This window comes from Hippopotamus amphibius, chromosome 14, assembly GCF_030028045.1.
Source record: "Hippopotamus amphibius kiboko isolate mHipAmp2 chromosome 14, mHipAmp2.hap2, whole genome shotgun sequence".
Classification (NCBI taxonomy): domain Eukaryota; kingdom Metazoa; phylum Chordata; class Mammalia; order Artiodactyla; family Hippopotamidae; genus Hippopotamus; species Hippopotamus amphibius.
In genome coordinates, this window is record NC_080199.1 from 58929194 (window position 1) to 58952901 (window position 23708).

Consider the following 23708-nt stretch of genomic DNA (forward strand, 5'->3'; position numbering starts at 1 on the left):
AATTCCTTAACCTTTTGTGAGAATAAAAACCCTTCTGATTGCATAGATCTAATTTCAGACACAACACAGTATATTGGTTAAGAACATAGACGCTGCAACCAGACTGCCTGGAATTGAATCCTGGCTCCTCACTTGCTAATTGTGTAACCTTGGCTATATTTTATAATCCCCGAGTGCTCTGAATTCATAATCTATAAAATGGGGGTAATTAACAGTACCTACCTTGTAGAGATGTGAGGTATAAATGTATGGAAAGTGCATGCAACAATGTCAGGAAAGTAGTATTATATAAATGCTAGCTGTTCTATTGAATAATTTATTTTAGCAGATCCTTCATCATATTGCTCAGAGTTACAGTCTTTTTTTGGTTTTTTGGCCGTGCTGTGTGGCTTGTGGGATCTTAGTTCCCCGACCAGGGATAGAGCCTGGGTCCTCGGTAGTGAAAGTGCCAAGTCCTAACCACTGGACCACCAGGGAATTCCTGGGAGTTACAGTCTTACACATAATAAAACATGACTTTTGAAATCATCTTAAGCTCAGTAGTGTCTCTAAGTAATATCAGGTCAGAGTGTTATGATCCTCCGAGAAGCTTCCTCTGAACTTTTATTGGACTTATTGGGAACATAAGTTAGCATTTCATTCTTATTGTTATATGACCAGTTTTAGTTTTGTGTCACCAACTCGACTGACTTTAAACACTTTGAGAGCTAAAATCATTTCTTACAGATCTTAGTATCTTTTCAGTGCCAAACATATGAGAGCTTGCTACTCAATGATTAGTTATTACAGACAGAAAGGAAAATAGAAGCTGTATATCACATTGTTTAAAAAGATTTGTTAGCATCCAAAACATAGTCTAATAGTGTTTCATTTTGTTTTAGGTTCCTAAATATTTGTCACAGCAATGGGCTAAAGCCCCTGGAAGAGGCGAAGTTGGGAAACTGCGGATTGCCAAGTAAGTTATTTATGAATTTTTGACATTTTTTGAATTTTTTTTAAAGTGCTTTTAAGTGTAATTAGAGTTCTTTTTCAAACAGAGAATTTACCTGGAAGATGGGAAGTAATGAGAATGCTAAGGCTTATCAAGAGATGGTTAGGTGACCTGTAAGGATGCATGTGTGCACACATGTACACACACACATACACTCCTCTGATGACAGGTGTAAATATCAAGTAAAATTTGTCGGTAATGCCTCTTGGCAGTGAAATAGCGAGTATGTAGTTCCCTTATCCCTCCATCCTCTCTGTATCTCTGAGGAGGTTTGCTTGAGTTGGGCATAACTGGATGCACCAAGTTAAGTGTTTTGGCAGAAGGGTTTTATCCTTGTACCACTGTACCTATTTATAGAGGCTTTGAAGAGGGTAGGGAACACCTTGTGAACAATGTAAGAGTGTTGTTTCCTGGTTGAGAAAATGGCCTTTTTGAAAGGGAAGCCTCTGTAGCTCAGCAGGTGTCAGCCACGGGCCTTGTGTTCCCTTTTTTCTGTCCATTCATTCTTTTTTTTTAAATTAACTAATTAATTTTATTGGCTGTGTTGGGTCTTTTTTGCTGTGCACGGGCTTTCTTTTAGTTGCGGTGAGTGGGGGCTGCTCTTCATTGTGGTGCGCGGGCTCCTCATTGCTGTGGCTTCTCTTGTTGCAGAGCACGGGCTCTAGGTGCGTGGGCTTCAGTAGTTGCAGCGCACATGGGCTCAATAGTTGTGGCTCACAGGCTCTAAAGCGCAGGTAATTGTGGTGCACAGGCTTAGTTGCTCCGCGGCATGTGGCATCTTCCTGGAGCAGGGATCGAACCCGTGTCCCCTGCATTGACAGGCAGATTCTTAACCACTGCGCCACCTAGGAAGCCCCTGTCCATTCATTCTTAATCCAGCTCTAATCAGATTTCCATGCCCCCTACTCCATTGAAATGGCTAATCTACCACCAACATCCTTCTCTTTATCACTGAGATTTTGTTTCATAACAAACCACCCCAAAGTTTAGTGGCTTAGAACAAAACCATTTTATCAGCTTATAATTCTGTGGGGCAGTTCTAGACAGTTCTGGTTGAGGCTGACGTGGCTGGTCTTCCTGGCTAGAATGGCGTCACTTACGTGTCTGGCGGTTGGCTTGCTGTCAGCTGGGACAGTTGCCACGTGTTCTTCATCTCCAGCATGCTCCCTCACATGATGGTGGAAGACTTCCTAGCAGCAAGACAGAGGGAAGCCCCACTGCACACGCACGTTGCAAGCCCGTGCTTGCATCAAGTTAGCAAAATGTAAATGTAACTTGCAGTAGACTTCACCTGTTGGTGGGATTTGATGCAAATAATTTGTAGTCCTAAATTTTTTTTTTTTAACAATCTACCACATCCACATTCTTAAATCTAGCAGCCCTTCTCAGTTGACCTTCAACAGAATTTGACATTGTTGATCACTTCTACCCGCAAGCCCTTTTTTTTCACCTCACTTCTGAGACATCACTCCTTCGCTGGCTCCTTCTCATCTCAGTATCTAAATGTTCTTTGGACACCCTCTGGGTTTTGTTCTTTGGAGAAGCAATGCTGTGTTCTTGGATGATGTCATGTCTTTAAAGTAAGAAACTTTGATACTTTCATGATTTATGCCCTGAGTATTTTTGTTCTTTATCTTACTTGCGTTTGTTTCAGACAGATCTTCTAATTCTTCCTTCTGTTTTCACAAGATATTTATTGGAAACAGGCATAGCTTTTATATCCAAAGTTCTAAAGTTAGGTAAAGACAAGTAATATCTTCTTTTCTTAAGAAACGACACCACATTTAACAGCAGAACCGGGCTTAAATTCAGTCCTTTAAGTGGTAAGAAAGCTCCAGCAGGTTCCAGCCCCAGCTCCGTCACGTACTGTCAGTGAGACTTTGGACAGATACTTAATCTTCTGAGTTTAGATTCCCTACCTTTCCCTACCATGAGTATCGCATGCCTGAAAACCTCTGCGTAAAGAAAATACCTAGTTGAGGAATGTAAACTCTTGCGTTTGGTGTGGGGAGGAGGGAGCTAGTACGGGAAGCAGAGTCAGAGGAGCCAAGCCCTAGGGAAACCTATGCAAGCCCTGAGCACCTGGGGCTTTCATCCCTAAAGTAGGTATTAAAGGTAGCATGCTACATAAACAGTAATGGCTGTGCTGCAGTTTTTCTTGATCATCCTTTGTTTGGAAGGAAACTTCAAGCTTGTCCTTAGTTTAAAGCAGATGTTTTACATAGTGACATCTAATATGCATAGGGTGGCCATATCCCCAGGTTATGACCGGTTTACATGTTTTACTGTCCCGGTTTACATATGTTTCCTGTGTAGTTAGTAATAATGTCCCCTCTTTCACATTCCGGAGTGTCCTGGTTTTGGCAGTAAACTGCATGTTTGCCCTTGGTATTAATAACTGTGTCTATGTGTATTTTATATGTAGATAAAAATTCTGGCAGATTTTCTACCTAACATGAAATATAATGTTGCCGTGTAGAAGAGCTAGATGCTTTTAATGGTGAGAACAGGCTGATAGTAGTTGGTACCCTAAGATTGCTATGGAAATGCTTGAAAACAGCTTGTTCTGGAGTAGGTCTCCTGGCTGTCTTACTTATGCTTCTAATTTACTTAGTTTTCATTCTTTTTATTGATTACTAGATCCACTGTTAAAGAAGTGTAGGATGAGCAAGGAATGGCTTAGCAGTGCATGTGACTTGGTTATCAAGACGTTCATTTCAGCTAAATATGACTCATCAAGGTTTTGTGGCTATAAACGAAAGGCTCCATTGATAGATGATTGTTGTTTAGAATGAAGTGGGATGATAACTGCACTATTCTTTGCCAGTTAGCTTACAGGGCAAGTATTGTGTTCAGTTTTTAGTGCTGCACTTAGAGACATGGACAAATAAGTTCATTCAGTGGAGTGAGACTAGGACAATGAGGAAATAAAATCAATTTCCTGTGAGGAATGTTTGAAGGCACTGTGGCTGTTAAAGAGAAGATTTAGGGCAAACCAGGTAAAACTGTCTTCAAATATTTTTAAAGACTTAGAAGACGTATAATTAACTCTTTTTTTTTTTTTAAGAACTTTTATTGAGATACAGTTAACATACAATAAATGCATATATTTAGAGTGTACACTTTGGTATTTTTTTTCTTATGAGTAATGTATATATGGCAATTCCAATCTCCCGATTCATCCCCCCCAACCCTCCCCACTTTCCTCACTTGGTGTCCATATGTTTGTCCTCTACCAGAAGATGTATAATCAACTCTTGATCCTTAGAGGCAGATTAACCATTTGGTGGGTTATCCATATGATTAAAACAACATATATTTGGGTGAAAAATGAAAAAAAACAGCTAAGACTTTAAAAAGGCAGTGTGGCACACTGATAATGAGTATGGACTCTGGAGTCAGTCAGTTCTGGGCTTTCTCCGGGCCTTGTCATTTGCCAGCTGCTGGGTGACTTTGGGGAAATTGCTTGTTACCCTCTCTGTTTCCTCATCTGTGAAAAGGAGATGGTATTAATACCTCATAGATTCAGTGCATGTAAAATATGTCGTTAAGTGTTCACCTGCTGTCGTGCCCCACATACTACACAGTACAGGCAGCAGACCCTGCATCGTGTCTGACGTCTCCCGTCCCCAGCAGATCTCCCAGAGTTAAGCAGCAGCACCAGCTGGCTGTGCGATGGGCCAGAAGCTGGGAAGAAATACATGGTATGGATGTTGATTCCAGCGAACACAGGGTTGTGGAGTAGAGGAATCAAGAGAGGCAGAGGGGAGGGAGGAACACATGCAGATGGGAATGCAGCTTTTCCCAAGTTTGGTTCTGTTTATACTGAAAAAAGGAGAGTCCAGAATAAGATGAGAGTAACAGTGTGTTTTAACAGTTGGTAACATTTGGGCCATTTTCATCAAGCACTTCATGCCACGTTCCTAAATCATTGTACTTGGATTATTTTTATACCTTTGGACATCTGATGTACTGCATTTTAATTGGTTTATAGTTTTGCTTTAGTTTGTTTAATTTTGAAACCAGCCTTTCTACATCACTGTCCTGCCTCAGAAAACTTCAGTTTTCAGAATGTTTGATGTGTGTCATATTTTACTGACAGTCATATACTTTGTACTAATACAGCTTCTTTCAGAGACGTTTAATTTCTAGTTTTATTTCTGAACACATTTAACTTCCAAGGTCATATTGGGACCCACTAATAATAGAAAATATGCAAATAAAAAATTGAGATGATTTTTTGTTATAAAAATTGACTAAATGTAGAACAGTGTTATACTGTTGATAGGAGTTTAAATCAGTACAAACTTTCTAAAGGGCCGTCTGGCAACACATATATGTATATCAGTGCACACATACAGAATACACACACATAGGCACAGATACACATTGCTGCTCAAGACAAAGTAGAATAATCCACTGTTTTCTTTGCCAGTTAGCTCACAGTGTAAGCATTATGTTCCGTTCTTAGTGCTGCCCTTATAGAAAGACACTGACTCATTCAGCAGAGTGGGACTAGGATGAGAAGGCGTGGAATATTAATAATAAAATACTCATGCCTTTGACCCAGCAATTCCATCAATTTCTAGGAAATTATCCTATGAAAGTAACAAGTTAGTGATACAAAGATTGATATACAAAGATAATCATTTCAGCATTGTTTCTTAGTAAGGAATTAAGTAAGTAAACTGGGCACATGCTAAAATTATTTAATATTTTTATTTTAAAACCGTCTCAAGCAAAAGTCGGAAGAACAGTATAATATTTTCACCATATACACCCATGTAATACAACATTCTCTTGTGACTTTTTCAGAAATGTAATTTGAATAAGTTCATATCTTCTAATGTATTATATATTGATATTAACAAGAGATCTTTATAAAGTTAGAAATATTGAAAGCCACATTGTTTCATTGTTATTATTGTAATAAATACTATTTAAATCTCTAAAGAAAACAATGAAGTTTCCCTTAGGGATATCTCCTAAATTCAAAATATATTAAAGTATATACCACACTGGGAAAACAAAGAATTGTTTTCTTGCAAACAAGGATATTCTCCTATGCAATCACAGCTCACCCTCTAAATCAGTAAATTAACATCAAATAGTACTACTGCCTAATCGTCACACTTCATTTAAGGTTTGCCAGTTGTCTCAATGATGTTTTATAGCAAAGGGATCCAGTCCACAATTTTGCATTACCTTCTGTTGTCAGGTCTCTTTAGTTTCCTTAAATCTAGAACATTTGGAAGTCTTTCCTTGACTTGTATACTGTATAAGCATCAACACTACGGATGTTTTCGAGGTGGTTATTTTATTGGGTTTTTCTGATGTTTCTTCACGATTAGATTCTGGTTATGCATCTTTGGCAAGAACATCCCAAAAGTGAAGCTGGGTTCTTCCTGTTTTTCTAACAAGGTTTGCGTGTTTTCAGTTGTGCCATTGCTGGTAGTGGTAACTTTGAACACTTGATTAAGGAGTATCTTCTAAGTTTTTTCACGGTAAATTTACTCTTTTCCCCTTTGTAATTATTAAGTATTCTGTGCGGGATGGTACTTTGAGTCTCTGTAAATATTCCATTCCTCATCAGGTTTTCCACTTTATTTCCCTAGGTTAGTATGAACTCATGGATTCCAGTTTTATTCAGTGGGTCACAATGTATCATCATTCATTCTGATGTTCAGATTGTCCAGAGTTTAGCCAGTGGAAACTCCTTCTAGCTGGCACCCATGATCTTTGTTTTCTTTATTGTGGTAAAGAATACATGTAAAATTTACCACCTTAATCATTTTGAAGTGTACAGTTCAATAATGTAAGTCCCATATCTTTTGGACATGTCATCATTCTTTGAGCACTTACTTTTTGTTATAGAAAGATGTTTCAGACTCATCTTGTACATTTCTGCCTGAGCCCTGGAGTCCGTCATCTCTCCAAGGAGCCCTGGTTTCCTCTGGAGGAAAATGGGATTTAGAAATTAAGCTCTGGATACCACTGGTGCTCATGGCTACTCCCAGACCTTCTCAGTGGGCAAAGTTAGGGTGTATATGTACACACACATACCTCTAGGTCTATGTTTATTTTTATATTTACATGTATTGAAAATCATGAATTTATACCAATATCCACTTCCAGCTCAACACTGCAGGGTGTGTTCTAGTTTCCTCCCTTTTCATATTTCTAGCTCCTTTCTGAAAGTGGGAACTCTCGTTCCTGTTATCCTTCATATATTCACTTATCGTTCAGGCCTCTGTTCTTGTTCAGAGCCCCCACACTCCTCCCGCATTGGCGACTGCCCTCCTCACCCTCCTTGGGCCCTAGCAACCCTTGTTAGGCTGTTGTTACCTTTGCTGCCCTCCCAGGGATGCTCTCCTCAGCCCTTCTGGGCTTTCACCCCCTGTTCTGAGGCTGCTCTCTGCTCAAAGGCATCCCTTCTTACCCCACTAGGGTTCCAACAGCCTGTTTCAGGTTGTCCTTCCATGTGGATGCCCACTGGGCTCTGACCCATTCCATTATGGGGTGCCCTCCTTTACCCCACTGGGCTCTGACACCTTGCCCTGGCCCTCCACCCCAGGCACTTCCTTTCCACTTGGGCTGTGACTACCCTGCCCAGCCTGCTCTGCAGGTGCCTACCTTGCTTGGCCTCCCCTAATGGTTTTTGAGCTATATTGTTCAAGAAGGAGACGTATGAGTGGGAATTCAAAACAAAACAAAAACCACAAAAAATCCTGTGGCGCTCAGGGTTGTTGTTGTTGTTGTTGTTGTTATTATTATTATTATTATTTGGTTGGTTTTCTTACCCTGAAGAAGCAGGTGATCTATTGGTTATCAGCAGTTAGTGAAAAGTCTGGCCCCATGGGTGTCAAATCTAAGATGTATTTTAAAAGAGTAAGAAAAAAGAAAGACAAAGATAAATTTTTAAAAAAAATGCAGGAGGAACGAGGCTGGAGTCTAAAGAAGTATGTATAGAGTACTGAGAAACAGGCTCAGGATAACAAACATTATGAGACATACAGTGAAAGGGTGGGCCAGGTGTTTACTGCATCCATTTCTGAGGACGTTACTGTGTTTTTACGGTAGTGGATGTTTATAACTTTAAGCACAGATCATCGTGGAAAGGATATATTTTAGTTGTAATGTAGAACGACAGAAGGGCATGTATACTTCATACATTCATATGCCAAGACAAATGAATACATAATCCTTTTTAAATTAGTTTTAAGTTTTCAAGGGTTAATATTTACTCTAGAAAATTAACTCCTCCAGAGTTGATCAATCTCTTATCATTCCAACTAAGATGCTATTATAATATGCATAGTTGTCCCTTGAACAAGAGTTTGAACTGCACAGGTCCACTGATTACATGGGTTTTTTCAGTCAGTATATACTACAGTACCACACGATGTGCTTTTGGTTGAGTCCATGGATGTGGAACTGTGGACACAGAGGGTGTCGTCCACCCTAACCCCTGCATTGTTCAAGGATCAGCTGTGTATGAAAATGAAGTTGACCTCCCATCCTGTGTTCCCTAATTGCATCTGGGTGATTTCTAGTCATTGATGGGGAAATGTCAGCATGATCTTTAATCCCTCCTGTTTCCTTTGCTGCCCACTTCCAGTCATTTCCTCTTCTGTCAGTTGCCTCGCACTCCTCCTTGCATTTCTAGGACTGTCTGGTTCAAGCCTTGGTTACTTTTTATGTGGGTTTTTGCATTAGCTTTAGTTCAATTTAGTAAACATTATGTGAGTGCCTTCTGTGTCTTTACCTTGGCTTTGCCTGCAATGCCTCTGTCTTAAGAGTAGCTAAGTTAAATTCCTCTAGAAGGAAAGTTCCGGAGAGATAGGGAAGGGACTGTAGTGAATTCAGTGCCTGATGATCTGTGCATGTTGAGGGGGTTGTTGTCATGCTGAATGGGGAGCACATTATGCCAGATCTTCTGGTGGTCTCGTAAGAGAAGCTGGAAATTCATTATTTATATGTGAAATCTTAAAATTTTCTCATCTCTGTTCTAGGTACTTCCCCAACAAAAAGAAGATTAACATTGGATTTTAATGTATGAAAGACTGGGAATTCCTACAGTAAATAAATCTGTTTAAGAATCTGGAATCCTTAGTCTGGCCTAAAAGGCTCTTTACCGCTTGACCCAGGCCTGCCATTCACTGATGTTAGAAAGAATATGCTAGATACTTTCTCATTTCCGATGTTTAGTTGGACTCCTCTTTTCTTCTCTCAACCTGGAATGGCCTGTTGTCATTGATATCATCCCCCACTCAGTTCATCTTTTCCTAGCTTTCTCGTCTGCATTTCCAAGACAGTGTGTTGAACCTCTGTCTTGAAGTTATTATCCTGTTTATAGTTGTTCATGGATCAGAGCTGTCTTTTTTTCATTAAACAGGGACCTGCTTGAGGGTAAAGACCTATACTCATACTGTACTGTGCACTTGTCACAATGCCTAGTGGATGTATAGCAGACACTTAATGACAATGAATGATTGAACCACTGAATGAAGGCAGGTTGGAACTCAACCTGATGTTATGGAGAAATAGTAGTTTCCTAACTGGTCTTCATATCCATTCTTTGTGTATTTTCTGTTGTTTCTTGGAACATGTCTTTGCACTCGTTATACTTTCATTCAAACGATGCTTGTAGATCTCCATTGCCAGGAGAGTGAAGTCCATGCTCTGTGCTGTGATATTCAAGATCTTATATGGTCTGGTCCCGTTTCTCCTTTACAGTTCATCTCCTACTATTCTTTATTTTATACTTTCCCTCCCAGCCAAATCTGATCACATTTTCCTTATCAGACTCTTCTGTGGCTTTGCTTAGCAATTTACTTTTTTTTTTTTTTGGTTCCACCACGCGGCATGCAGAATCTTAGTTCCCCGACCAGGGATCAAACCTGCATCTGCTGCAGTGGAAGCTCAGAGTCTCAACCACTCGACCACCAGGGAAGTCCCGCTTAGCTATTTACTTTTGATACTATAGCTCAAAAGCTGCCTCTTGTCGGGCCAATCCTTAACTCTTAAAATGGAAGAAATGGTATCCTCCTATCTGATCCTGGCACATTGTGGCTCTTTTAATTAAAATTAAATTTTATTTCATTTTATAGTTACAGATTTAGCTTTTATATCTTCTGCTGGCGAGGGATGAGGGCCTTACCCTCAGTACTTTGCATATAGCAGGTATTTATTACACTTTTTTTTTTTTTTTCAGTTACATAAATCATCTTTTTTTTTTTTTTAATTTTTTTGGGGGGGTACATCAAGTTCAATCATCTGTTTTTATACACATATCCCCGTATTCCCTCCCTTCCTTGACTCCCCCCCCTCGAGTCCCCGCCACCCTCCCTGCCCCAGTCCTCTAAGGCATCTTCCATCCTCAAGTTGGACTTTTTTATTACACTTTTTTAAATTAGGCTATTATTAGGGTGTAGATTGGTCCCATATTTGTAAAAAAAAGAAAAATTAAAAAACATGTAATTCAAATAAAAAATGGTATGGAAGAATGTTTACTGTAAATAACAGTAGATGTTAACAGTAGAATCATGACTAATTTAAAACTTTTTTTGGCTTGTCTGTAATAAAATTATATGGGCATATATTATTTTTGTAACATAGGAAATTGCTTATAATTTAAAAATAATTTTTGATCTTCAAATTTTGTTAGGTGAGTGAAACTTCTTCAGCTAGACAAAATAGTAAAATTTGTTGAAGTTCTCTATATCTGGTATCGGACATACCATTCACACGCCGCTGAATGCTAAAAATATTCAGAAATTAAAATAAGAATTGTAATAAGATCATTATTTGGATACAATATTATTAGGTCAGGTTGTAATAGTGTTGAGAGACATAAACTCTTAGTATCTAAAATACTCACGTGGAATTAATGTGAATTTGTTTTTCCTATAGGATTACAAATAGGATAATTTAGGAGAGCCAAGGATAAGTATTAGTTAATCTCTGTAAATGTAATATTTTTATGTAAATTTGAAGTAGTGTTATTTCTTTTAGTTCTTAGCTTACATTTGAAAAAAAAAATGAAATTAAATAATTGAAAATTTTTTCTTTCCTCTCTTTCAGAAATCAAGGAAGGACCGAGGTAAGATTATTTCTGTGGAACCTTTAATAGATTATTTTGCTATGCATTAGTAATAGTAAAGAGAGGGTAGTGTTTGCATTCTGGAAAACGCCACCAAACTGCTGGCTGGCCAGGAACACATTTTAGTATACATGCCACTCTTATGTGAAAGAATAGGCTCCTTTCGAGTTGTTCATGCTTTGCATTTTTCTACTTTGACCTAAATATCCCCCCTCTTGGTACTATGAAAATTAGTATTGCTTTAATTTTCAATACTATGAAAATTAGTATTGTTAATTATTATTAACATTAATAATGTTAATACTTTAACATTATTTCAGTGTGGCAAATGCATTTGATTTGGATTTTTGAAGGCTTTACTTTTTTTTTTGATTTTTACAGAAACTTACTTTATTATGGAATAATACAATATATGCAGTACATAACTACACAAATATATTTATGAACATATTAAAATGAAACATTTTCCCTAATTATTTTCCATGAAATTTTATAGTTGTTTAGGTGAGTAAATATAATTAAATTAAGAAAAGATGTGAAAAATTATTTGTATAATGAATATTGAAAGCATTGCACTTTTTTTTTTGTTTTACCAGCTTTTGAGGTACACCAAAGTGAATCAGCTGTATTTATACATATATCCCCATATTCCCCCCCCCCCCCCCCCCCCCCCCCCCCCGCCTCCACAACTCCCTCCTGCGACTCCCTCCTGCTCTCCCTGTCCTGGCCCTCTAAGGCATCACCCATCATCGAGTTGATCTCCCTTTGTTATACAGCAACTTCCCACTAGCTATCTGTTTTACAGTCGGTAGTGTATATATATGTCTATGCTACTCTCTCACTTCGTCCCAGCTTCCCCTTTGAAGGCTTTACATTTTGACCCATTAAGTCCAGGACATAATTTGCAGTACTTGTCATGTAGTAGAGAGATATTTAAATAATACTTCATAATCTTTCTACGTTGTTTAGAAATCAGTATTTTAAGTTTATAAATCCCTTTGATGTAAAATTTGGGGAGATATGGTAAAAATCATTTTGAAAGAACACCTACTGCGTCTTTTTATTCTAAACCTCAATATTGAGTTATCCTTATATATATTTAGTTGTATTTGCTGAAATATTAAAAAAAACGGCACCATGTACTCATATAGTAGTCACTGGATCTAAAAAAGAAAGGCATCCTCTGCTTAAGGGAGTGTTTAAGCTTTCTGAGTAAATAGCTCACTTCCCCCTGCTTCAGGTAGTTGCTTTCTTAATACTTTTAAAATGTTTACTCATTCAGCAAATACTGTTTTCCTTGTATGTGCCAGGCATTTTGCTAGGAGAGGGAAGGATGAATGGATGGATAGATCTGTCTGTCTACCTATCTATCTATCCACCCACCCACCCAGTATTTATCTAATTTATTTAGGTGTATAAATATAATAAGATATGGTTCCTTGACCTCAGACACCTTAGGAATGACATTTGAAAGCTGTCTATCTTTATAATGGTAGATTAGCCCCATTATTCTGACAAATGGGGATAGATTCTCTTTTTGTGACTAATTATTAAAGATTTTTTGATAAAGTTTTTAAAAAAATGCTTAATGAAATGACTGGAAAAAAGTCACATAAAAATGTATTTGATTTATAGTTAGAATTTCTGTACAGATACTTTGAATACAAAAGTCTGTTGTACGAGATGAGGGGGAGGTGGGTTGAAATGGGATAAATTGGGAGATTGGGATTGCCACATATGCATTACCATAAGAAGAAAATATCAAATTGTGCACTTGAAGTTTATGCAGTTTATTGTATGTCAGTTATATCTCAATAAAAGTTCTTTAAAAAAAGTCTGTTGTAATAAACTCTGGTTAATGTGTCTACTAGGTGTCATTTACTTTGAATGAGGATCTTGCAAATATTCATGATATTGGCGGAAAACCAGCTTCAGTCAGTGCTCCTAGAGAACATCCATTTGTCTTGCAAAGTGTTGGAGGACAGACATTAACAGTGTTCACTGAGAGCTCATCAGGTAAGTGGGGTTAAATTATTTAAATGCAATTCCTGTACATGTTGTGTAGATTATCTCTCTCAACACACACTCTAAGGTCATTACCAGGGCCGTTGCATCTATTGGTCTATCTCTTATTCATATCATACTACTTCTTTCCTATGATTGATGAAATTTTGGCTGTTACTGGAAGGTTTAATTTCCATTTGGGGCATGAAGAAATAGAACAAAGCAGATGGAAGAGTGTGGTGCATCAAGCTGTCTTCTAGGATGTTGAGGAAACAGTATTATGAGTTTTGCCAAGATAAGGTCATCCTTGCCTGTTTTGGTAAATTGATATTCAGCAACTATAAGTTGTGTTTTAAAAAATACTGCTTAATATTAGGAAATATTTAGTCAAAATAGAAGGAATATTTTGGCTCTTGTATGCTTTCTGTACTTTTTAATGCACAGGGATTAACTTCTTTTAATTGGTACTGACTTCTGAGAAGCTCTGTGTATAGTTTTTAATTTTGTGTGTTTGCTCTCAGATGTTTTAACAGTTCAGTAAATTGGGAGCAGGTGTTTCAGTTTGAGAATTAAATATAGAGGGAACTTTTTTATGGCATATGTAAGAGTATATGTTTATTTTCATTGTTTCTTGGTCTTTAACCTTCACTGAATTTAGAATATTACTAGTAAAGCAGCAGGCCACCTCATTTTTAACGGAACTCATTTCTCATACCTAATTCAGAAAGTTTATTAGGTGTATAAAAGAAAAACATCCATGGTTTTGTTGTGTTTTCATTAAACATTACAAAGAAAGCTGTAAGAAATTATGTTAAGAACATTATTGTTTAAATGGAATATACAGTTGATCCTTGAAAAATGGGAAGGTTAAGGGCACCGTCGCTTATACAGTTGAAAATGCGCATGTAATTTATAGTGGGCTCTCCGTATCCAAGGTTCCTCCATGTCTGTGGTTCTGCGTGCTTGAATTCAATAGCCGTAGACTGTGTAGTACTGTAGTATTTACCATTGAGAACAATCCTCAGGTAAGTAGACCTGTGCAGTTCAAACTCATGTTGTTCAGGGGTCACCTGTGCTCAGATAAATTTTTTGTGGTGTTTTGGATTGCCAATAGCTGCATAAACTGATGTCCAAAAAAATTAGGCTCTTTTTCCCGAGACATAAAATTTTAAAAATGGTAAATTATAACTTTTCTGCCATGTGGTTTAAGGTAAAAGATTTGTTTTATTACATTATTCTGTTGTCTTCATAATTTGTAGTGTAGTATTATGGGAAGTAGAAAGTGTTAAACGTTTGCAGTTTCTCCTGGAGAAGATTCAACCATTCAACAAACATTTATTGTATGTTATACTGGGCGGGACATAATAGGCACATCCAAGGGATCTGAATTAGAAATTAGGGATTTAATAAGGCCTGTTGAACCTGTGAGGTTTTCTCTACTTTTGTGGTTGTCCCTGGAGTGGAAGAGGTGTGGCACCAAGATGATAAAAAGGAAGCAGAGTCTGGAAAAAATGTTGAGGTAGGGAAACTTGAACTACCTTGGTAGGAAAAGGCACCCTATTTCAGATTTTTTTACCTCTTATCAAGTGTCTGATTTTTCCAAAGCATGATTCATTGCTGGTACTTATACAGAAGACAGTGGTTTGCACAGAGACATTTTTCATCTCGTAAATCCTTTAGTTAGCATGGTGATCTTTTTGAACATTTTGTATTCACATTTCTGGTTACAGTGTACTCCAAAGTGAATATGGCATTACAGGGATTCTCTTGCCAGAAATATGGAAAGGGATCAAGATTGTCATCCTTCTTCTGGAGTTTGTACAATATGTTCTCGCCTTGTAAGACAGTGATAATACAAGTGCAGGTCTAAGTTGTTATTAGATGGTGCACACTATAAGGGAGGTCTTTGCTGCCTAATCTTAGTCATTTCTGTTTCATGTCATTATTCCTTAACTCGCTTTGTACCTTTCTGTGCCTTAATATCCTTATTTATGAAATGCAGATAATAATTATTTACATTAGTGTATAAATATGAATATATTTTAAACACTTTGAATGATACTTGGTACATAGTACATGCTTAGTAACTATTAGCCGTTAGTACTATTATTAAGATTAGATTTTATTTTTAAACACTTTAGGTTTCAAATTTATTTTAAGGTGTGTGCATGCATTTTAGCTATATCTGGGTGTATATCACTTGATAAAATTCAGCCAGAAGAGATTTTTATGTTCAGTGTTTTTGGTTGCCTGGATGACCAAGAAAAAAGCTCTAGAATCGTTAGCAGTTCATTTCCTTTTCTGAGGAGCCTTGCATCATTTGCTTTTTCTACTCATTAAGGTATCAGTTCTACAACTGGGTTCCTTGGCTTTCTAGGAAGTCATAAATAGACAGCAGGGGCTCTGTGACTGCCGTGACGTGTTTAAAATGCTAGCTGTGTGTATATATTTGTGTGTTTTTCTGTGGGACAGGACCATAGCTTTCATTAGAGTCTCAGAGGGATCTGGGACCCAAAAAGCTAAAGAGCCACCACTCTGGTATCAGCTTGGTTTGTTGTAAATCTGCCAAAATATAAGTAACTGAGTCATTTTACAGTGAGCAAGCCATTTATTTTACATTGAAATATATGAGGCAGACATTATCCTGAATATTTTTACATTTTCCCTCAAGCGTAGAACTGTACCTTCTTAGGAAAAATTGCTTTTCTGGGCTCTTTATTTCTTTTTACTAGTGCCCAGGTCTATAAAACAGAATTTTATAAGAAAAGATTAAAGCTTCACTTGAGTTCAGTGTGTTGAGTTTAACTTTAATAACTTTATTTCCTCAGTTAATATACTTTTGCTGGTTTTTGAGAGACCTCTTTTGAGCCAGTTTTTCTAATGGTTGAATTCTACTTATTTGAGTGTCATTGGGGTGACAGGGTTAGAGGGGACTGATATGTTTTACGATGCTTTCTCCTTAATTAAAACAGTCTGCATTTTATGAACACAATCCATTTGTTTCCAGTTGAGCATTCCTATCAGAGAACAGGTTTCATTTTTAAGGGCCATTTGGGTTAGCCCTTCTTCCACCTCCATATTTCTCCATGAAATTCTAGATAAGCTATTTCTCTATTAATTATTTTCATGAGGATCTCTATTAGCTTATCTCTATACCCTCATCTACATGGAAATGCCTCATGTATTTGGCCTTTTTTTTCCCTTGGGTTTTGAGTTTAGTATTTTTATCTGCTATTTGCTGGTAACCAGATAACTTCTGTTTCTTTTGTCCTTTGCACCCCTTACCATTGCTCAAACTTATGTTTCATCTTATAATTGCCAGTTCTAGACTAAAAGTTGTTCATCTCTTCAACAGATATTTTTGATGCTAGGCTCTACACTAGAATAAGCCTAGACTCCTGTCCAGTTGGGCAACTGGTACGTGAAAAAATAATTGCTACAGAAAGTGCTCTGAGTTATGTACTGAAAAGAATATGTACTTTGCCTGAAGGAACTGGGAGAGGCGTCAAAAGTGGAGAAAATATTTGAGCTGGACCTTGAAGTATATGAATAAATGCACATAAGTAGGAGGGGAGAAAGTCAAGATAAAATTTCTCTCTTTCAAGTATCCTGTTCTTCACTTAGCTTTCTCCTACCTGTCATAATCTGTCATATCCATCTGAAATTCACTTAATGGTCCTGGTTAGATCAAAGCAAAAAAGCTCAGTTGTGGATTTCATAGTCTAGTTTAGAGATGAAAAACTTTATACTGGTACAGTGCAGTGGAAAAGAGGGCTCCTGTTCTGGAGATATTAGAGGAAATTTGACAGCTTTTGGTGATGAATTGACTGGGGGGGAGCTGGAAGAGTAAGAAGTCTAGAATGGTTTCCAAGCTTTTTTGGCTTGAGCATCTATCTGGTTGAATGGTGAGACCTTTACTGAGTTAGAAAATATTGGAAGAAATGGGCAGGGTTAGGGCTGATAGAGACAAGGTGACTTTTTTGCTCTAAGTTTTCATTATCTTTGACCCCTTTTCAGCAGCTTAATTCAAAAAATTGGTATTTGTACCTAGTTTTGCAGGCCCTCTCTTACTTAGGCCTGGGATACTAGTGAGCAACATCTCAGCTCTCATGATGCTTACATTTTAGTAAGAGCAGACAGCAACAAATAATAAACATAAGTAAATTATATGGCAGCCTAGAAGGTGGTAAGTGCTCTGGGAAAAAAGTGGGAAGTGGGATCAGGAGTACTAGGGTGAGGGTGGGGCTTGAAATTTTCAATAGTATGGTCCGTGGGGGCTCATTGAGAAGGTGGGATTTGAACTAAATCTTGAAGGAGGCAAGGGGTGGTCTTGTGGCGTTAGTTATCCAGCTAGGAGTTTTCAAGACAGAGGAAACACGTTTGGCCTAAGGTGGGAGCAAGCCTGGAATGTTCTAGGAGTAGCAAGGAGGTCAGTGTGGATGGAATCGATGGGCAGGGGGAAGCCTCTGTTAGGCTGGTGAGGAAGGGGGTGGCGGTGACAGATCATGACGGGATTTGTGAACCATTGTAAGGGTTTTGGAATTCACGGAGTGAAATGGGGAGCCACTGGGGGGTTTTGAGCAGTGAAGTGATGTGATCTGACTGAGGTTTTGAAGGCCCTTTCTTGCCAGCTGAAAAGAGACCATGAGGACAAGGGTAGAAGCTGGAGGCTATTGTGGTAATCAAGGGGAGAGATGACAGAGACTTGGAGCAGTGCGGTAGCAGTGACAGAGGTCTAGTCTCTCTCATCTGACGTCGAACCCCATCTTTAGTTATCTTAATAGACAGTCCACGTATCACCCGAAACTGATTTCTGCATTACTTTATTCTCCTTGTATCCATATTTCTGTTAGTGATACATCATTCTTCTGTGCTCTTGGCCATAGTAATTCTTAGCCTCCTCTGTCTCCCACATTCAGTCAGTTGCCCATTTGGTCATTTCTGTAGTAGAAATCACACATACACATTTCTTTTTTCTTTCTTTTAAATTATTTATTAATTTATTTACTTACTTACTGCGTTGGATCTTCGTTACCACACACAGGCTTTCTCTAGTTGTGGCGAGTGGGGGCTACTCTTTGTTGTGGTGCGTGGGCTTCTCATTGTGGTGGCTGCTCTTGTTGTGGAGCATGGCTCTAGGCGTGAGGGCTTCAGTAGTTGTGGTACATGGGCTCAATAGCTGTGGCTCACAGGCTCTATAGCACAGCCTCAGTAGTTGTGGCACATGGGCTTAGTTGCCCCGAGGCATGTGGGATCTTCTTGGACCAGGAATTGAACCTGTGTTCCCTGCGTTGGCAGGCGGATTCTTAACCACTGCGCTACCAGGGAAGTCCCACACATATACATTTCTTGATACCATTTAATCCAAAAGCCTCTGAAAACTTCACCCATCCTCTCTACCGTCTTCTAGTCCAGTCTTCTAGTCCAATCCCTTCTCTCTCGCAATAGCTTCCTGACATCACTGCCTCTCCTTTTCCCTTGTTTTCCTCTGCCAGAGATGTTTGCCCTTTACAGTCACAACCATTCTTTCCTTTATGGCTCTAGCCTTTGTTGATACTTCCTTCATCTGCACTTGTGTGGCAGTAAAGTTTGTATTACTCATTTTGTCCCTGAATTAAACTTTATGGGCAGGGAACTGTGTCTCAGAGTGTCTAATAGAGGACTGAGCACATAGCACATGGGCTTATTAAAGCAAATATGTGTTGAAATAGTTTGTTTTCTCTTATTTTCTCCTAAGAATTACTAATACTCTAAAGGTACTCTTTAGAGTGGTTTTAAATGAGATGGCTTGTTATTGACAAAAGGATAGATAGTCTTCCTTCAAAGTCAAGTCTTTTTAGGACACTTGAGGTTCAGAATTGAATATTATATTCTTTTGTTCCCTACTTTATTTCTTGCTCATTATATTTTTATTTTGACATGGATGATTCTTTTACTTTCTCTTTGCTAATCAGATTAGTTCAGTGCTGTGTGATATAACACTTGGTTAACCACTGGACATATTATAGTAATGCTTTGTGCATTTCTCCTGTTTGTTGAGAGTCATATCAGTTATATAATCTTCAGAGGTTTGAATTAAGCTTTATGTATATCTGTGTGTGCGTTATACCATTCAAACTACAGCTGTTTTCTTCTTTGCTGAATTTTTTTCTTATCACTGCTTTTACATGAATTATACTGTTGTGTAAATTATCACCACCTGCATATTACTGGTTACCATGCAATGAGACTCTGACTTTTGTTTCATTGAAGTATAGTTGATTTACAATGTTGTGTTAATTTCTGCTGTACAGCAAAGTGATTCAGTTATACGTATATATACATTCTTTTTAAAATTCTTTTCCATTATGGTTTATCACAGAATATGGAATATAGCTCCCTGTGCTATACAGTAGGACCTTATTGTTTATCCATTCTATATATAATGGTTTGCATCTGCTAACCCCAAACTCCCAATCCCTCTTTTCCCCACCCTCCCTTTCCCCTTTGGTAACCATAAGTTTGCTTTCTATGTCTATGAGTCTCTTTTTGTTTTGTAAATTCATTTGTATCATATTTTTTGATTCTACATATGTGATATCATATGATATTTATCTTTCTCTGTCTGACCTACTTCACTTAGTATGATAATCTCTTAAGTCCATCCATATTGCTGCAGATGGCATTATTTCATTCTTTTCCATGGCTGAGTAGTATTCCATTGTACATATGTACCACATCTTCTTTATCCATTCATCTGTTGATGGGCATTTAGGTTCTCTCCATGTCTTAGCTATTGTGAATAGTGCTGCTATGAACATAGGGGTACATGTATCTTTTTGAATTATATTTGAACTATATTCTTGATTACATTTGCTGTGATACAAAGTGCCTTATTTCATATTTTCATAACTGTTTGGTTTAGAAAAATTGAAGGAACTTTTTATTGAGGTTTACATCTTTCTTGTAATTAAGCTCCAGTAGCTGACAGAGGTAGGTAACCTACTGAGCAGTTATTTTGTTCACCATGTTGAGTACTTTATAGGAATTATTTGTTTCACACAACAAGCCTATGAGTAGGCACAGTTGTTATTTATTGGTGAGAGAAATGGGGTTTACATAGGATGTAATTTGACTAACAAGCAGCTTGTAGACTGATGCCCTTAATCATCATGCTAGTGGTTTTCAGAGTGTAGGTGCAAAATCAGTTTTGTGAGTAACTGGCAGCATTAAAAAAAAGAAAGAGAAATGGAATGTAAAAAAATTCACTTTTTATTTTGGAACATTTCAGACATACACTGAAGTAGAATAATATAATAAACCCTGTATACTATCCCTACCCAGCATTTTAACATGCTGTCAGTGGTTAAGAACAAATTACTTTTATAAAAAGGTATTTTGCTTTTTTCATATATATTTGCACCCCTCATTGCCCTGCTGCATTTTATCTCTTAAGGCTCTATAAGGCTATATATCACTGTGATTTTATCAAAATGATATATAGCTTAAGTTATCATAAACCTCAATTCCTTCATGAATTCCCTGTTGGGTTTGCACTGCAGAAATAAAAATAAGTTGTCTGATCATTGTCTGTAGATTGTGAATATGTTTTTAACCTCTCACTTTCCAGATGTATATTTGTGTTTATGTATTGTCTACTGCAGTGGTTTCCACCTGGGGGCTGCTTTGGCAGCGTCTGGAGACATTTTTGACTGTCACACTGGGTGCATGTTCCTGGTATTTAATGATTGGGGATGCCACCACACATCCTGCAGTGCACAGGACAGCCCCTCGCAACACAGAATTATCCAGCCCAAAATGTCAGTAGTGCCAAGGATGAGAAACCCTGGTCTCGTGTAAGAGAAGCTGTTATTTTTAATGGACAAGCTATATGGTATAAGTACTAATGAGATTAAAGTTATAAAATTAAAATGCTTTCTAAAAACATATATGTATTTATTTATTTGGCTGCGCTGGGTCTTAGTTGTGGCATGCGTGATCTTTAGTTGTGGCATGCAGGATCTAGTTCCCTGACCAGGGATCGAACCCAGGCCCCCTTTGTTGGGAGTGGGGAGTCTTAACCGCTGGACCACCAGGGAAGTCCAAAAGGTTTTTTTGGGGTTTTTTTTTTTGTTTTTTGTTTTTTGTTTTTTTTGACAAAGCCAACAGGAGTGACCAGAACCTGTTCACCTCCCCAGTAGTTGGTTTTTGTTCTTTTTCTCCTGTTCTTCCCCTGGCCCTCCTCCTTCAACCTTTTTGCTTCCTTTTGTTGTAGCAGAAGAAATTTCTGTGCTTTTAGTAGACTGTTCTTGAGGTTTTAGCTTAACTTTTGGTTGGAGCATTTAATCCATTTTTATTTAAGGTAATTATCGATATATGTTCCTATTGCCATTTTCTTAATTGTTTTGGGTTTGTTTTTGTAGGTCTTTTTTCTTCCCTTCCTCTTTTGTTCTCATCTCTTGTGTTTCCCACCCAGAGAAGTTCCTTTAACATTTGTTGTGAAGCTGGTTTGGTGGTGCTGAATCGTCTTAGCTTTTGCTTGTCTATAAAGCTTTTGATTTCTCTGTGGAATCTGAATGAGAGCTTTGCTGGGTAGGGTATTCTTGGTCGTAGGTTTTTCCCTTTCATCACTTTAATCATGCCACTCCCTTCTGGCCTGCAGTTTAATGTTTCATTGTGGAAAAAATTTTAAGCATATACAAAAGTAGAGAAATAGTGTAGTGAAACTCCATGTGCCTGTCATCCAGCTTCAAACGATTTGGTCAGTCTTGTTTCATTTATACCCCAGCCCCGCCCTTTGTACTTCACAGGGTTATTTTGAAGAAAATCTCACACAGCATATCATTTCATCCTTAAATTCTTAGTACATGTCTCCATAAGGATTCCTTTTTAAAAAATACATAATCACAGTACCATCATGGTACCTAAAAAAATGAACATTAATTCCAAAACATCATCATAGATGTAGTCAGTGGGAACTATTTAATTCTCAGACTCCAGTGTTTCTTGATCTTTTTTCCTTTTTACATTCCATTTTCTGATTTATGGTTCAGCTGTATCTGAAATCACAGTGGTTTGCAATTTAACAGCTTACAATATCCACTTGTAAAGGTACCACCGAAGAAAATATAATTCATCAAGTCATTTGTATTACTGTGAAGGCATGAAGCAGTATTTCTATAGAACTGTTTGAGGAATTTGGCTGGCAAAGAAGTGACAGAATAGGAAATCATTTTTAGAGCAGTACAAAGGCACTGATAGAAAACTTGTAACACTGTTGGAGGGGGAAATACTTAAAATGTGTTTACTGAATATCATGGATTATTTTCAGATTGCATAAAGTTAAAGTTAACAAATAGATGCATTTCGAAAGAAGAAAATCTTGTCCGTGCAATATGACCAAACTCTAAAGGAATAGAAGGCTTTTAAAAATAAAAGTTAACAATAAAATAGAAGCAGTATAAGAATTTATATGATGAATGGACTAAAAAGAATGTTATTTAATTCAGTATAGTTACTGTGAGTAGGGAATGTACTAGTATATCTCAGTAAAAACATTTGGGATATACATAGTTTGTGCACAAACCTCAATTTAGAATATGAGTTTCTTGGAAAATTAAAGAAATTGATCAAGAAGGAAAGAGAAACCGATCTCATCTAAGTTGAGTTTAGGTTTAAAATAAACCTCTTGAAAGTTAGGTCAACTTATATGTCTTTAATGCAAAATGACTTACTAAAGAATATTTTTAAGTTCTTAAATAAAAGCTCATTCTTACATTTTCTTACCAACGGTTAGACTTAGACAGCTGTGGCCTGGCGAGAGGTGAAACACTGGCGGAGAGCTGGCAGGCGCTGAAAGACTGAAAAGAAATTCAGCTGAAGTCTTTCTTCTAAATTTATTTGAAGAGCCATATGTATGTGTGTCCTTCCTCAATTTCTTGCTTATACTGTATCATTAGCTATTCCAAAAGAGGGGGGGAGACCCTACAGACACATACTGTATTTTATGGTTTTTTTTCTCTTCTCTTTAAGAGGGCCTTTTTGGAGCATATTTTATGGTTGAAAGTTGTGGCTTCCTCTGCCCTTAGAGAAAAAAGCACACCACCCAGGGTTGTTCACAGCTTTGGTTTCTCTTATATAACTATGCAAGAACTTAATAACGATGAGGATTTGGCAGATTTTTTCTTACTTTGTAACTTGTTATGTATCATAGCTGAACAGTTTCTTGAGAAGAGCACCTGTACTGTTTAACAAAGGAAAATGGTGATTTAGAGCAGTTCTCAGTCCTTTTTCTGCCTCTTCTAGTGGAGGGTGATGTTTCTTACATTCGCAGGTTAGGGCCAGATTCTCTTGGTTTGGGAATTGTGGCCCACATGCCCTAGATGCTCTCAGTGCCCTCCCGTAGCCCCTCAGCCCTTGCCATTTCTGTGCACACTGGCCCACTTCTAAATCCCAGCATCTCTGTCTCTGCTTGAGAGCTTTCTCTGCTGCCAGCGGCTCTGCTGGCCTGGAGGGCAGGTCAGAACTGCCAGGGTATTAACCCTCACTCTGGGAGCAGCCCTCACTACTATCTGACAGGATGACATATCCAGCTCCCATAGCCCTCAGGCGGGGTAACCCCAGGCACGCATC

General features: G+C 38.0%; 1 protein-coding gene across 1 annotated transcript in view; it reads left to right on the forward strand.

The window, feature by feature from the left end:
• Window positions 1-23708, forward strand: part of GTF2F2 (general transcription factor IIF subunit 2) — a 140972-nt gene that overhangs the window by 11475 nt on the left and 105789 nt on the right. The window contains exons 2-4 of the mRNA XM_057707591.1: window positions 882-955; window positions 11075-11093; window positions 12965-13109. Of these exons, the coding sequence (XP_057563574.1) occupies window positions 882-955; window positions 11075-11093; window positions 12965-13109 (238 nt within the window). The remainder of the gene's footprint in view (window positions 1-881; window positions 956-11074; window positions 11094-12964; window positions 13110-23708) is intronic.